Genomic DNA, 16788 nt, shown 5'->3' with positions numbered 1-16788 from the left:
CGGTGAGGGTTTGTGGGAGAGGAGCGGCGCTGTGAGGGGGTGCCAGCGCTACGAGGGGCAGTTGTGAGGGAGTCCCAGCGTTTTGAGGGGGTGCCAGCGCTACGAGGGGCAGTTGTGAGGGAGTCCCAGCGTTTTGAGGGGGTGCCAGCGCTACGAGGGGCAGTTGTGAGGGAGTCCCAGCGTTTTGAGGGGGTCCCAGCGCTATGAGGGGCAGTTGTGAGGGAGTCCCAGCGTTTTGAGGGGGTCCCAGCGCTACGAGGGGCAGTTGTGAGGGAGTCCCAGCATTTTGAGGGGGTCCCAGCGCTATGAGGGGCAGTTGTGAGGGAGTCTCCCAGCGTTTTGAGGGAGTCCCAGCGCCGTGACGGGCAGCGATTAGGAAGCTCCCCGCGCGCTCTTTCGGCGGCAAAGCCGCCTCGCGCCCGTCTCGCTCCACACGGCGGGGCCGGGGCGGGCGCGCGCCCGGCGCTGATTGGCTGCCGCCCTGCCCCCCCCCTCCGCCTGCCGTGCCCGCGGGCGGCGCCGCCGCTCACTCCAAGTTTGTGTCCGGGCGGAGCCGCCGCTGCCCGCGGGTCGCTCCCGGCTGTGGGCGCTGTCTCCTCCGCCGTACCGCGGGGTTCGGCCCGGCCCGGCCGAGCGCCGGAGGAGCAGTGGTCCAGCCATGGCGGGGCGCAGGCAGTGGCGCTGCTGAGGAGACTGAGGTGGGGGTGTCGATCCCCGAGCGGGCGCCATGCGGTCCCTGAACATCACCCCGGAGCAGTTCGCGCAGCTCCTGCGGGACAACAACGTGACGCGGGAGCAGTTCATCGCTCTCTACGGGCTGCAGCCGCTGGTGTACATCCCGGAGCTGCCGGGGCGCACCAAGGTAGCCTTCGTCCTCATCTGCGTTCTCATCTTCGCCCTGGCGCTCTTCGGCAACTGCCTGGTGCTCTACGTGGTGACCCGCAGCAAAGCCATGAGGACTGTCACCAACATCTTCATCTGCTCCCTGGCGCTCAGCGACCTCCTTATCGCCTTCTTCTGCGTCCCCTTCACCATGCTGCAGAACATCTCTTCCAACTGGCTCGGCGGTGAGTGCCGGGGCCGGGCCGGGCTGGGCTGGGCTGGGCTGCAGGGAGGCGGCAGCGGGGGGGACGATGAGGGGCAGCGCTGCCGCCGAGACCTCCGTTCCCCCGTCTCTGAGGGACCCTTTCCCTTCCCGCCCCCTGCGAGGGATCCCCTCTCCATCCCTCCTTCGGATTATGTTAAAATAACCCAGTGCGCTTTCCTGCTTGTATTCCTTAAAAGTTGCGATGTGCGTGTGGGACGCGGTTCGTTGTGTGGAGCTGGCGAGGAAGACTTGCTGTACTGCTTTCTCTTTTTTTTCTTTTCTCGCTAAGTAATGAAATCTGTCTGGCAAGTGAGATATCAGTCTCTATACAGCTTAAGTTCTTCTGACAGCTGTCAGCTCAGAAACAGACCTCCTTGACCTTTTGTGAGGAAAAATAATGTCCTTGGGGGAACAGGTGACTGAGAGAACGTGTACAATTTATGCTGAAATAATGCATCCTTTTAATTTTTTCATTCTTTTTTTATTGCGAACTGTGTTGTATTCCTGTTGATGTGAAGGACCTTTTGGCAAAGCTTCCCTAATGCCTACAAAGAAGGATTTTCTTTTTTCTTTTTCTATGTATCTCAGTTCCCAAGTTGTAAGAAACAAGCAGAGATAGGTGCAGTAAGACTGCATATGGTATTTATCTTCCTTTTTTTTTTTTTGTTCTTACAACAGTGTTTGACAATTATAAGTGGAAAAATAAAAGGAATGGTTTTGCAGCAAGTAGCAGACAACATCTTGTACAACCACAAATTGAAATATTTTTCAGAATATTTCAGAATGAACAGTAAAGATGTTGATAAAGTGACACATTTATGTTCCAATTTCCAAGGCTTCCTGTGTTTCTGTTGTTGGGAAACAGTGAAGGTTGTTGTCAGAACGTGGAGATTTAATTCCAGTACTTCCCACAGACTAGAATGCTGGATGGGAATTGACAGGTCAGAGGAGACTTGGAGCACATGTGAGAAATGGGCTTTATTACGGAAACTTTAGTAAGAAGTGATGAATCCAAAACTCCTGGGACTACTGATACTAAGGACAACTGTGCTATTTTCTTATGAGCTGTTTTGGGGAAGATAGCCTTTGTGATTCTTCTCTTTCCTAAGGGAGGCTCTGACCTGTCAGCTTCACTAAACATCTGATCAGAATCAGCTGAAGCCTCCATGTGGGGTGAATAAGGAGATAAGGCACGGGCATGTAGAACAGTATGGGGCAAATATGTATGTTTTATTTACACTCTGGTACTGAGGTTGCCTGACAAAAATCTAGAGGTAGTGAGTGTAAATGGTATAGCATAATTACAAAAAAACCTCTTCAGATATTCAGAATTTGGCTGGCTAAAGCACACTGTTCTGTGGGGATTACTGTATTTTTTTTGCCTGCCCTCTTTGCTGTGGTAGAGCACTTTCAGTACCAGTGAATCCATCAGTCTTTTGATCTGGTGACATCTTTAGCTTTAACTAACTGTGTTAGTTAAAGAACATAATAAGTAATATCATTGATGTGTGTTAACCCTTTGCTCTCAGGGGTGGAGGGTGTGAAGTAAAATTGAGGAAAACAAATACGTGAACTGCTGGTATCCAAAGGGTATCTGGTTCCTGATGCTTACACCGAGAAGCATGAGTGGTGATTACAGTTGTACTGCAAATCAGAGCCTGCCAGTCCTGGAGGAGTCTTCTCCTTGCTAGCTTAACTGGTTTAATTTGCTTTTTGCCTTTCATTTTGGAGTCTGAAAAAAATCTTGTTCTCATCCACTGTAATGCAACATTACTGAGTAGTGCAAGATCCAGCTCTGTTACAAAAAAGGTGATTTGACTTGTGATAAATCCTTGGTGGACAAAGTGGTGCATCCTGGGGCACTTGATGCTAGAAATTTATTGAGGATTCTGAGACTTCAGTCACTTTATCTCTTGATTTATTTACATAATGAAAACAAGCATCTATACTAGGTGGTGTGAACTGAGATGTGTATCTTTTGTACTTGTTTTTAATTTAGATCTGGTTCTTTTTTTCCATGCTTGTATATGTGTGTTTGTGTTTGTTTCTCTTCCCCTTCAGAGGCCCACAGCAGTGGGAGAGGGGAGGAGAGAACTGCAAACACTGTAATACAAGCAAAAGAACAGCCACAGTTTCAGAGTAGCTGAAGCTGTGACTTTTTCCATAGTATTTTCACTAATACACTCTAACTTCACCTGCAGTTAAAAATCTCAGTGTGCCTCACTTTGCCTGGTGATTAAGCAGCATTGACACAGACCCTTTAGCTTTATATGGGTAGCAACTGGAATCAGCACCATATTGACTAAAAATAGGTCAATTGGTCCTGCTTTTGATTCTCTGATCTCTTTAAGAATCTGTGTAGCTGTGTGAGTGTAATAGTGACAGTATATGATTTAATTTCCAAATTTAAACTATGCAGCTGAAATGGCTGTAATTTCTAGGGGAGCTTTTAATGAAAATCCAGCATGCTTATCTCTCTGTAATGCGGAAGAAAATGAAGATTGTGGCTTTGTCATAAATGGTCACTGTGATCATATTTATTGGTAAGAAGGATAAAATGGGAACTCAAGTGGGAGTAAATTGGTGCATACAGCAGTAGTGTGTCTTGGTACAAGCTGGAGCAGTTGAAGACTTGCTCTCATATGGTCCTAGGTGGGAGGCAGCAGTACTGGTCTTGTCATACTGATGATGGCACTATTAAAGATAAATTTGGGCTTTTGTCTCTCGGTCAAATATTACAACAGTTGCTTTGTTTCCTGAGGCTGCTTAGTTACCTGAGTGATAGTGTTGTCTTTACGGAACTGTCCAGGGTGACTGGAGAATTAATTTAATGTTGTGTAATGTAACACCTCTGGCAAAAGATAAGGGCACAACTTGAGCTTAAAGTACAGCCAGCCCTGTGCTACAGTCTTGTGCATTTTGCATCTTATCAGCTGGGATGTGTATTCTCAAGGCAGGTGTGAGAGGGTGACTTTCCTTGTCACTTTGAGAGTAGTGAGTCATCTGAGGCACTCCTGAACACACATCAGCATTTGCGGTTTCCTCCTGTATCTTGTCTGGTCTCCAGCTGCCACTCAGGAGAGGGGTGGGTCTTCTGTATGTTGCTGTCACATCTGGTGCTTCTTGATGTGTCAGTTTTCTCTTCTCTAAAGGCTGGGTGAAAAACGAAGTGGCACCTTCTACCCAGCTGAGTCTTTAAGGTGCTTCCTGTTACTTACCAAATGTCATGTGTCAAGCTGTATGTTACCTTACTGAGAACTTCCCTGTGTGAGAACGCATAAAGCTTCCTTGCTGAGGGATGAAAACTAAATCTTGCATATATACCCAAGAACTGATGTAAAACAATGCAACACCCTTAGGGAGATAATCTGTGTGATGATGACTGACGTGTTCTGCCCCAAGTTACAAAATGTGAGAAAAATCAACTTGCTTGCTTCGAGTGAGGTGGAGAGAGCTCATTACAAGCTGCAATAGAAATTCTAATGCAAGGGCTTGATCAACAGCATTTTACCAGAGGAAGGAGCAATTTGACTTTTACCAGAGAATGGTTTCAGGCTTTTACTTATGCTACCCTAATAAAAAGAAAACTGATATTTGAAATGACTAAATCACAGTTCCAGGCACAATGTCCAATAATGAAGGCATAAAGCATTGTTCAAGGGAATGCCATTTATATTTGCGGTCTCTCAATGTGTTGTCATTGGGAAAACTGTTCACTGTTTGAATAATCTATGCAGTTTTTATCAAGCAGTGCATAAGGAATACTTTTAGCCTCTTGAAAAAGAGAAGCAGTTAGTTATTTTCATTCCCAGTGTTCCACTGCAAATGTTTTTCTTTCCCAATTGGAAGTGGTCAGTATTAGATGCTGCAGTGCTGCCTTGACTGACAATCTGTTGGAAGTGTTTTCTGAAAGCCTGACATTGTGGAAATTTAAATGCTTTGATACATACTTAACATATTAGTTAAAGTGTTATCATTATTTAAGTGATTCAGAAAAGTCAACGCTTCTCTGTACTGGCCCCAGTGCAGAAATTAACACAGTTCCAGTGATTTTGAGGTGATCCCAGCACTTTAGCCTTTAACCCAGCACTGGGAAAACTTGCAGAGTGAGATTTCAGTAATCTTGACTGAATCTCACTGAACTGGACTTTTGTTGTTTGTATTTGTTTGTCTGTCACAAAAAAAGTCCTCTTTAGGTAGGATCTGAAATTACGTTTTGAAGAATATATTGCTCAAAGAGAAATAAATAGTGAAGTAATTAAAGAGCTTTTATCATAAAGATAAAAAGCAAATCCACGTTTATTTTCAGATTGCTTGGGAGATACAGAACTTCACTGTATTCTTAATCCAGTGTTGATTTACTATAGGTGAGTGTATCAAGGCAAGGGCATAGCACCTGATACAAATAACTAAAATATATACCAGTTGTGTTAGTGAGTAGAAATAAGACTTGAATAATACTAGCTACTAAACTATATAATCTCCAAACCATGTTCCAAACAGCCACATTTTTACCAGCTGGCTTAGAGCAAAGATTTAAGACAGTATCTTCCTTTAAAATCTTCTGTTACTCTATGTTAAGTCTGAACACAAATATGTGAAAATTAGCTTGAAATGGTTTTAATGTATGACACAGCTGGCTTTTGCCTGTCTCAGTCTTATTTTAATTTCACTGTATGTACTATGATGTAGTAGAATAATTAATTTTTTTTTTCTCAAAACTTACCACGTCTTCCTTACAGTAAAATTCAGCACTTTTTTCTCAGTTTTTCTATAAGGAACTTTCAGCTAACAGACACTTGGGAATGGGGTTGTAGCAATTTCTCCTTGCTGCAGGTGAAACTTGTTGTACACAGATGGATTAAATATTAAGTGAAATGTGCATGCAGTATTGGATGGGAGACTAGACCTCAGTACCTGTTTCCCTAATAGTCAGTATGGAAATTTGGAAGTGTTGTGGGTTTTTTCCTGGCTGTGAAAATCTGTAGTTGTTCTTTTGAGATGGTCCATTTCAGGGGGAGGTCCTGAATGTGAAGCCCTACTTGGTAAGGCTTTCTCCTCGAGGCTGGAGGGACAGGATTTGAGGCCCCTTTTCCCACACTCCCCATGTTCAGTGATTGCAACATTCAATTAGTTTAAAGGGAAGAAGGAAAAATGCGTCATCTGTGTTTTGGAAAGACTTAGAACTAGTAAAACCTACCTCACCTCCAGTCTCACAAGCAAGGCTGTATTTTGTGACCAGTATGATCCCCATACAGAAGTTCTGTTTCAGGCTATCCCTGGAATAACCAGTGTGATCATTCTGAATTTCTTACTATTCTGAAATCATAGTTTCAGGTTGTCTTTTTCCTTTTTCTTTGCACTGCCCCAACCCAACTGCCACCATTCTGAAATAATTACCTTATTTAACAGTAGATTTCATGTTCCATGTGTAAAGATCTGTAAATGTTTGTAATTTGAAAACATAGGTTATATAATTTAAAGTATTGAAAGACCTGGAGAAAGTCTCTAGTAATTATCTAAGCAGTTGGGAATGGCTGCTATATATTTATAAATAAAAAAGTAGTTTTGAAAACTTAAAAGAGGCTTTATGTGAAAAAACATTCATTATTCTGCCAAGTACAATGACTCCTGGTATCTCAGGATTGAATCCCATTCAAACACAGTAAGGATGGTGGAGCTGGATCTCAGGTGTGTTGATGTCAGATTTCCATTGAAGTTGATGGATCTTCACTTGGCCCTGACATTCTATGCAGTGTATTTCTTTCCCTTTTTTCCCCAAGCAATCTGTTTTAAATACTTCAGTGAAGAGAGTCGACTTCCTTGCTCAACAGTCTCTTAACCTTGGTGGACGTTTGAATTTCAAGCACTTGAGCATCTCAGGATTTCAGAAAATGGGAAGCATTTGTATAGTGAATGACAATTCAGAGCAAGCACAAGAGTCCTGAAGGGGGTATGGTACTGTTAATAAAAGTTGTACCCAGAGACCCTGTGCATGGTGACATCAGAAGCTTCAGGGAGGCTGAAGTATTGTTTTGTTCTTAGTTTTGATACCTAGAGGCTTTTTGAGTAGCTTTTACCTACTATTCATTTGAAAACATGATGTTGTTTCTTGGTTATAAAAATACCTTGTGGCTGTTTTGCTATGGCCTCCAAGTCCCCAAAGTGTGTGCCATGCCCCGTGTCTCAGAGCAGGTGTTTCCATTCCAGCCAACTCTGTGTAATGCAAACCATCATTTTGCTTTCCATTTCTGGAAGTGCTAGTCACTCCTTGTCCAGCTCGGTAGGCTCAACCTGCAGGCATTGTGTAGACTTTTGGTTTTATTACCTTTTTAACAGCTACTTTTATATAGCTTAAGTGATCCCTTTTTGTGTGTTTGTCTTCCAAGAGGTGAAATAAGGGTTTTTTGCAGCCTTTTCTCCTGGGAGTTCAGCTAAAGGCATAGTGAGTGGTAGTCTATGCTCTTTGACAGTATGGTTACTGGGAAGAAAATGAGAAGACATCTGTAAAAAAACAATGGGCATCTGGGAATTTGGGATTTCCTGAGCTGAGCTCAGGTCTTCTCTTTGTTCTTTGAACAGTTGTGCATCAGCTAGAAATTCCACCAGACCGACGGAACTCCAGTGAAAGTCTCTGTCTTATTTTGTTACTTGAGTAATAGTGATACTTCTCTGCTTCCTAAGAATACCCTGGAATGCTGGGACTTCAGTGGAGGATTAGTGCATTACAGGGAAATCTCTGTAAGGCAGTATAGTTCAAGTGGACTTTATTTAAGTCTGGCCTTTTTCAAACTGTAAGAAACAGCCTATGGTGAAAGTTTGGATTGGTTTTTTTCAGTTTGTTTTGTGTTTGTCTACTGGTTTTTGTTTTCGCCCCAGCTTCAGCACTCAGACTTGAACTATTTCCTTAGTGAAACAGGAACTTAAACATTTCATTAAAAAGTTTTGCTTTTCTGTTCGCCATCTGTAGCAGGAGTCCCTTCTAACTTAGTGAAGCAAACACTTGAAACCACGTCTTTGGTTGCATTCACCATTTGCCATGTGCAGAGTAGGTAGGATTTGAGCTTGCTTTTTGTTTTATCTCACAACAGAAGTTTAAGCCCATTGGGTGAAGGACTTTAAATTTGACAGAATGGGTCTGGTACCTGTATGTGCAGCACATTCTCTAATGGGTGTAGTGAGAAACTGATGAGATGCTGAGTTAGTAAGATATTGACTGTGTGTACTTTTTTTAAGGGGTTTACTTTTTCTAAGGGGTTTAAGGGACTTACTTAGAAGGAAGAAGAAGCAGGGGGAATTTTATTGTATAAATTGCAGTTGATACAAGATGTGAGGATGTCTTTTCTGGCTCTTCCTGATGCTCTGGAGAAATACATACCAGGTGAAAAACAAACATGCAGCCCAATGCATCCTCATCCATGCAGTTCCTACTGCCCATGCTAAGATTTCATTCAAGTAACTTGAAACAGGCCTGCATGGTATATTTTTATTCTGGTTTAAGCCAGATCTGTGTGCACTTCCATTGTGTTGCTGGTGTTGAGTATGTGCTTGAAAGGTGCTTGGTTTCCACCCTTCGCTGCTTTGTCCTCTCCTTCCGTTTCTGGAGCCACAGAGAAAGGGATTTTTGGGCAACTAGAATTGGTACGACCAGTAGCAAACCAGTTCCTTCTTGTAAGCTGGAGTGGCTTTTAGCCTGGCCTAGCAAGCAGTAGTCTCCCTGTTCCTTGTTCCCTTCTTGGAGGGTAGGATTAAGTTTTCAATTTTCTGTTTGTTTCCTGTCTGTTTTCTGTGCTGTTCTGCATAAGGTGTCTGTAGCATCTTAAAGCTTGACTGAAAATTGGATCAGATACGTCTTAGGCTGTTTTGAGTTTATGGATTATAGCTGAGTAAGGTATAAATAACGGTCAAGTAAGGAAAATAACCCTGACTGTTGCTGAAATGAATAGCTCAGACTGAACTGTAGGAGTGTGAGGGAACTGTAGAAATACAGACAGAGAAAATTATCTCAGGGTTAGAAAATGAGTAAACGAGAAGTCAATTGGCAAGAGCATTAAGATAAAATTTTTTACAGAATAATTTATACCACTTTCTAAGATGGTTAGGACTTAAGAATGAGCAATGGAGAATGACTAATATCTTAAAAATTGAATATGGAATTCTTGGGAAGCTATGGCAGTAATAAATCCCGATGTTGCATAAATACAATAGAAATCTGTACAACTTAGAAAATGCAGGAGGAAGTTGCATGTGGTTTGGACAGTGGCTCTAACATAATTTGTTAATCAGCAGAAAGGAGACTTGGAGAAGAGAAGGATGATGAAGAGGTTGAATTTTTCCTCTTATGTTATGCCTCTTTGAGGACTTCTCTATATATCTTGCTTGACAGGATGATGCATTAAAGCCAAAATGTACAAATAGAATGATATTTAAATGAGCTTAAGGAGTGGATTTGCAACAGTGGAAAAGGTAAACTTAAACAGGTAACACTCAGACCTGCATGAAACCGGAGAGTAATCTGTCAAAATGGGGAAAAAAAAAAGTCTCTGTAACTTGGCATGTTTGAAAACAGATGATGGAAAACTTGGTCAAAAGTGAAATAGGAGTAAGTGGCAGACTGATAACAGAGCAAGTGAATGTGTCCTTAGAAATCTTGGTTCTGCAGGTGTAGACAACAAAGAATGGCTCTGGAAAGCTGCATTTGACAAATGGCTTAAATAGGTGACTTAGCAGTTTAAATGTTGCAATAAATCTAAGAATCTTAGTCTGTTATTTTTAGTAATGGAGTCTGGTATTAATAGCTGTTGCATGCCTTACTTTCTGATTATTGCAGGTGCCTTCGCTTGCAAGATGGTGCCGTTTGTTCAGTCCACTGCTATCGTAACAGAGATTCTTACAATGACCTGCATTGCTGTGGAAAGACACCAGGGAATTGTGCATCCACTAAAAATGAAGTGGCAGTACACCAATAAAAGAGCTTTCACGATGCTTGGTAAGATTTTAAGCATCTCCGGTAATTCTGTATGTAGAGAAATAATCTTCAGTGTTGATGGCATGGCAGAACAGAGGGCACTGATATGACCAGTGATTCAGAAGCAGAGTTAATTGACCTTTATAAAATAGCTCAAGGAGAGTGCCTATCAGTAGAGCATATTTATTACCCAAAACTCTAACAAGGGACTTAGCATCTGAAGTCAAAAATGTACTTAAAGATAAACCATTAGCAGCCATTTCTTCTTTTTTTTTAATTTTAAGAAGGGTTCAAAATGTACAAGCCCTGCTTAGGCAATGTCACAGTGAAATGGTCCTTCCGTTGTTACACAGAGATACTTACTTAATGCTCCTTATGCAGATTAAGTGGCTTTTCCTGTTGAATATCCATAAATGGAGGTAGTTTGGGAGACAGAAAGCTGATGTCAGAATAGCATGCTGTTATTGATGTATTGACTGATGTATGCCTCATAGAAAACTTTGTTCTTTATTACAATTTTCCACCTTGCCTGACTTTTCAGAGCTGTTAAACTGTTCATACCAAATCCTGCTTGTTGGACAAAGTATTAAAAAATGTGTTTGTTTACAGGCATAGTCTGGTTGCTGGCTCTTATTGTTGGGTCACCCATGTGGTACGTGCAACGGCTTGAGGTAGGTTAGGTGAAATGGGAATTTGCATCTTAAACTCAGTCCTTGCTGGATCTTTCTGCACCATTAGGTGAAATTGAATCAACTCCTGTGAAATTAGTGGGGGATAAGGGAGATTGGTTCTGTGTGCCAGCCTGGGAAAGGCTAAGGATTAGAACTTGCATGCAGTGGAAGGAGGAGTACCAACAGGGACTAGTCATGCATACTCTCCCTAATTATGTCAAAGAGCAGAAATTACAACTGTGACTTCCACTGTGGCTTTCTTTTGGTTTATATGTGCACTGGCACACAGCAATAGAGGACTTAGATTGCTGTTTCAGGATGACATAGTGCTCCCCAAGATCTGGAAGAACTGTGCTTAGTTTAAAATTAATTAGCTGCTCATTGTAGTTGATGAGTTACCACACAATGTTTGGAGGTTAAGCAGGCAGCTTGGCAGACTCTGCTGCTTGTGAGTCTGAATGTTAATAATTTTCTGGTTTTTTTAAGCAGCTATCATGAGGTTTCTATATATCCATATTTACTTGCAAAATGTGTAGCCAAGGTCTCCTTTGAAGTGCAAATCAGAGCATCTTCTGGCCTCTTTGTCAATTTGGATTGAACCCAACACTTGATGTGGAAAAGTGCTTGAAAGAATTTTGTCACTTGGAAAATCTGTTGATTTTGGTTGTTCCATTAAGAGCAAGGAATATCTGAATGTGCTTGGGTTTTACACTTGGGATAAACACCTTAGTGACTTATCTTCTTTGCATTTGTTACAGGTTAAATATGACTTTCTGTATGAAAAGGTGTATGTTTGTTGCTTGGAAGAATGGGCCAGTCCAATTTATCAGAAGATCTATACAACTTTTATCCTTGTTATACTCTTCCTCCTTCCACTGATGCTGATGCTTTTTTTGTACACTAAAATTGGCTATGAACTCTGGATTAAGAAACGGGTGGGAGACGCTTCAGTTCTTCAAACCATTCATGGGAGCGAAATGTCTAAAATATCAAGGTTTGTAAGCAAAATACACTTGGAACTTTGACTTCTAGAAAGCTTTTTTCCTGACTTTTTTATTCCTCTTGAATAGAGTTTAAAATGCCTTGCAAGACATGCTGATGTCATGATGCAAAGTGCACTGCTGTCCCAAAAAAGAGAAATAAAGTGCTAGATGTATATAATGATGCATTCTTTTGTTTCCAAGGGAATTGTGTACTTCTGAGCATTCCTTGAGAGTTTTATTTGCATCTGCAGCCATCAGAACACAGTCACAGATCTAACTTGAAGAGAGACATGAAACTGCCAGTCAGTTCCCAGTGATTCAGTGTGGAATGTCTTGGTGCAATTTCAGGAAGAAGAAGCGAGCAATTGTTATGATGGTGACAGTGGTGTTTCTCTTTGCAGTCTGTTGGGCCCCTTTCCATGTGATTCACATGATGATGGAATACAGTGAGTACCTGCCATATCTCATAGAAAAAAGTCTGGTTTTTGGGTGTTTTTTGATAATGGAACTACAGGTTGTGATAAGCTAGTGCTGCTGCCAGCATTCAGCTCTAGAATACCTTCTGCTAGCAAAGGTTAATGTTCTGCTTATAAGGAAGACTTTAGGAAAAACAGGACTATTAGGGGGGTGAGTGTCTCTCTCCTTTTCTTACCGTGTCTGTTACACTACCCTCATTTACTGAAAGGTCAAAAGTGCCTGGCTGGAAGGTAAAAGTAATTTCTGAGCATAAAACCTCTTGAAGTTTTTAATTATATTTCATTTAACTTAACTGTTTTGAGTTAAACTTACTATGAAACATTTATCCCTTTTATTGTGGTAGGTATATTGGAAATATAAATACTGGACATCACAGTGATGATACCCAGTGAATCCAGCTGGAGTTTTTTAGTGCTCTTTACTGAAGACTGGCTTGGAAATGCCCCTAATGCTTGTAGTGTTGGCTTTTTTGCTATTTGCCTTTTTCTCTGAAGTCTTCCACTGTTCATCTCCCACCTCCTCCATTGGTACTGGAGCAGCCTATGTGTAGGAAGAAGAGGAAATTTTCCGTAGTTGTTTTACTCTACTTGCTAAAGGCAGGAGCTGTTTCTTTGTCTCCTATCACAAATAAGATTGTAGCAGATAAATCAGTAGTTCAGCCAGTCAGCTTTTTTGACTCATAAATTCTCTTTCATTTGATTCTGTTATTACCTACATACAGAGCATGATTATGTGATAGATCCTGATTTTATCTTGTTGATGAAACTCTACTGCTAATGCTAAGAACTTCCAGCATGTGTTTTTGTTGATTTTAAACAAAAGCTTTCTAATGCCAAACTGGATATAAATAGGCTAAGTGGTAAGCATTCATGCCATTCTGTGCTTACAGCATATTTCTCATCTCCTCTCCAGGTAATTTTGAGAAGGAGTATGATGATGTGACAATCAAAATGATCTTTGCAATTGTCCAGATCGTAGGATTCTTCAATTCTATTTGCAACCCTATAGTGTATGCTTTCATGAATGAGAACTTCAAGAAGAATTTTCTGTCTGCCCTCTGCTTCTGCATTGTGAAAGACAACACATCCCCGAGCAGGCAGCTTGGGAACTCGGGGATTACCATGAGGAGGCAAAAGCCAAGTGCTTCTCAAAGAGATCCCATGGATTCGGACAAAGGCAGGAGGGAGGCATTCAGTGATGGCAACATTGAGGTCAAGTTCTGTGATCAACCAGCTTCCAAAAGGAATTTGAAAAGGCACCTGGTCTTGTTCAGCTCTGAGCTTACTGTGCACTCTGCAGTAGGAAATGGACAGTAGCGTCACAAGGGGTTTGGGAATGGAGAAATCATTCTCTTTAGGATAATTTCAGTAAGCCATTTAAAAGAATTTGCTACTTTGCATGCTGAAATGAGGGGGCAAAATGTTCTGTGGGCTATAAGCGTGTTGAGATAGTGGTTGAGAAAATGTAGTATTTATTTTGTAATGATGAGGAGTTAAACTTTGGAAAACAACATTACTGGATGATTTCCAGGAGAAAAAAAAAATTTCTTCTTAAGCTAATTTAGGGCTTGTTTGCCCTCTGCTTTAGGTAAGCCAAACAACTGCTGCTTGCTCCATTTGTTCTGTGTCTGGACTGTACTCAGCTGAATGCCAGAAGACAGGAACTATGGAAAGAATGTGTGCCTTTTTTGGACAACTTGGAAATCTGACGTGGGCCAACATTGTAAGATCTGCACTCTGCAGCTTTGAGGACAGAGAGGCTTCAGATCTGAGTTCAGGAAAGATGGAGACTGAGATGCAATTCTACTTTACAAAAAAGAAAGGGAGTATGAAAGGGTTATCCAGAATATGACTGAAGAGATTTAAGATTTAAACATTGCGTGCACGTTTGGATTTTGTTAACAGGAGGCATATTACTAATTAACAATGCATGCATAATTACTGTGCTGTTTTTACAGGTTAATTCTTGGGTACAAATTTAAATGCCATTGTACGCCCTGCAAACTGCGTTGTTCTGCTGAAAAACAGAGAAGTTGAAAAAGTGCTGTACACCAAAGTGCAGATGCTGGAGGTGTGGTCTGTAGAGTAAACACTGAGTTGAACTTCTAGTCATGCTTGGACATGAGGTTTACAGGTTGAAAGGGTGGTGTTGCCATTTTCTGGAGGGTTATAAGGGCCTGATCCAGAGCCTGTTGGAACTTCACAGAAGACTTTCAATGGAGTATCATGATCTTTTGGCTGGACACCTCTCTGAAGACATGCTCGTATTTTTCTGTCTGTCCATCATTTTCAAAGGGGATTATGCTGTCTGAGAACTGGGCCAGTGTTTTGTTATTTTGGGCTTCACAGTAAATTGTGGGGTTGATACCTGTATTAAATGTTTTTGCTCTTAGTGGGCCAAACTGCAAAATTGGAAAGGTATGCTTGTTAAGTGTGGGACTGGGGGAGAAATGTGATCCAGACTGATACACTGGGACCTGATCCCATAAACCAGGCCTTGAAATACAGAATTCCCCACTTCAGCTGAGGTTAGGTTTACAGCCTGTAAAATGTCAGTGCTCTCTTTTGTCACCCCTTGCCTCACCTATGGGACCTTGGTGCTGCCTTGGCAGTCCATTCAAGATTCTTCTACTTTGCTACTTTATGCTTCACTGTAAATTAAAATATAGGATAAAATATACTTGTATAAATTGGGAGTAATCTGATCCTTCTCTAATGTCTACAGATTGGCATTGGATTGTGACACACTTTATTTACATATATATTTTTTATATTCTATATGATACACTCCTGTGCAATGACAGAACATTCCTGACTTGTCCTGAGGGCCAGGCATTAAGAGCTTAATTATTATCATAGTTTTCCTTAGCAGATGTAAAGTTTAACTGCCTGATGGTGTGTTTGGATAGAATCTGTGACTGAAAACTAATTTATTTCAAGCTATGTATTTATTTGCACTGCTAATTTCAGTGACAGATTTTAACAAGCATTTAACCAAAACTTCCAAGCATCTTATGTTTTTGTTTTGTCTTACCTGCTTTGTCTGTTGTCTCATAAAATGTTGTGTCAATGAATAACTGTTGTAGCATTAATTTTGTTTTCATTAAACTTTCTTTTTGGCTTTGTTGGTGCCATTTTGCACTAGGGGGTATTTGCTGTAAACTTCACTTTGACTCTCTGTTCGTTTAAAGATTCATGTGAGCTTATCTGTGCCTCTTTAGCAATTAAATTCCAGTCCTGTTACAGGTGCCAGCTGCTACTGTAATCCTGAGAGCTGCGATTTAAAGGACTTCCCGGAGTAAGGTGAGAAAGGGGAAAAAAAGTCCAATCTCTTGGTAGAAGAGAAGTGACAAAAGTGTCAGCATAGAGCGGTATGGCTATGGTTAGATTAAATATAAACCAGAATACAAAAGACAGTTCTCATACTGTTTTTAATGGTAATTATATTATTTGTGCATTTTTGGCAAAGTAGTTTTCATGAAGCCAGGTAATCTTGTCCTCACTGCAGGGAATAAAAGATCCATTATTAACTTAAGCACAATCAGGATTTTGCCCAAGTTTTTTTAAACCTGTCAGAGCTTCAGCTTTGATTTAGCCAACAAAACCAGTTGTTCTGTTGAAGTGGGGTCGTTTTGAGTCCAGGCTAGTAGCCTGTTCCTTGCGTGGCTTGTACCCTGTGTGTGGCTGCAGCTGACTGCCTCAAACCAGGGGAAGCTGGCACTGCTGTGGGAGGGACAGCCCTGCTGTCCCCCAGGCTGCCTGTGCTTACTTCCATCTCCCAGTAACAGAATTGCATGGTTCATCTGATCACAAAAATACTCCTGGCTAATGAATTTATCAGAGAACAGAAAAAATAACCACGCTCATTTCCCTAAACTGAAAATATTTATCAAAGCTGTTGTCTTCTTTGAGGAAAAATGTTTCTTCAGTTTATTATCTTAGTTATGAATTACTTCTAATTTCTTTGATAAAATTAAAGAGAAACTTCTTTTATTCTCAGCTGTAAGGGGCTAAGTCTTTAAGTTGCAGTGAGATGATGCCAGGAACTGACAGGCTGATGAAGACAGGAGCCTGAAAGGACACATTCAACTGAACAGAGACTCTGGAAATTGAGTGGATGAGGAAAATGTGTCAGATTTGTGAGCTTGTCCAACTGATACCAGAGGGTATTAACAAGGAAAACAGTGAGTAGATGGGAGTGAACCGTCTCAGTAGCTATAACAGTAGCAATTAAAAAATATCCAATATCAGCCTGTTCCAAGGAATAACCAGTTGCCAGTGATTGCCAAAGCAGCAGAGATGTGTGGTGTGCCTGCATCAAGGAAATATGTACATAAATTCTCAGCCTGGTGATGTGTGTTAGCCCTGTCTGTGTGCTGATTACAGGATTAGCTAATGTGCAGTGGTTGTATGTGCTGCTGACAGTCTGAGTATGGCAGAAGCTGTTGAAACCAGTGATCCAGCAGAGTGAAAGGGACACCTGAGACATCAGAGAAATAGACAAAGAGGATTGAAGAGGAGAACTAGATTATTACTGCCCAGGGGGAAAAAAAAAAAGGCATAAGTAGAGGAAAGGATTTGGTAGAGCTGTTAACTTGGAGAG

At 41.5% G+C, this 16788-nt stretch overlaps 1 protein-coding gene across 1 annotated transcript; it reads left to right on the top strand.

Annotated features, from left to right (window-relative positions):
- Nucleotides 1-727: 727 nt before the first annotated feature.
- QRFPR (pyroglutamylated RFamide peptide receptor) lies at nucleotides 728-13502 on the top strand (the record flags this gene model as incomplete). The annotated part of the gene is made up of 6 exons (XM_082281433.1): nucleotides 728-1067; nucleotides 9918-10076; nucleotides 10665-10726; nucleotides 11485-11720; nucleotides 12058-12155; nucleotides 13099-13502. The coding sequence occupies 6 exons, from the start codon at nucleotides 728-730 to the stop codon at nucleotides 13500-13502; spliced, it is 1299 nt and encodes a 432-aa protein (XP_082137559.1).
- Between the last annotated feature and the right edge of the window lie 3286 nt (nucleotides 13503-16788).

This window comes from Coloeus monedula (assembly GCF_965178545.1).
Source record: "Coloeus monedula genome assembly, chromosome: 5".
In the NCBI taxonomy this organism is placed as follows: Eukaryota; Metazoa; Chordata; class Aves; order Passeriformes; family Corvidae; genus Coloeus; species Coloeus monedula.
Note: the sequence above shows the minus strand (reverse complement) of the source record. Positions and strands in the feature narration are given on the sequence as shown.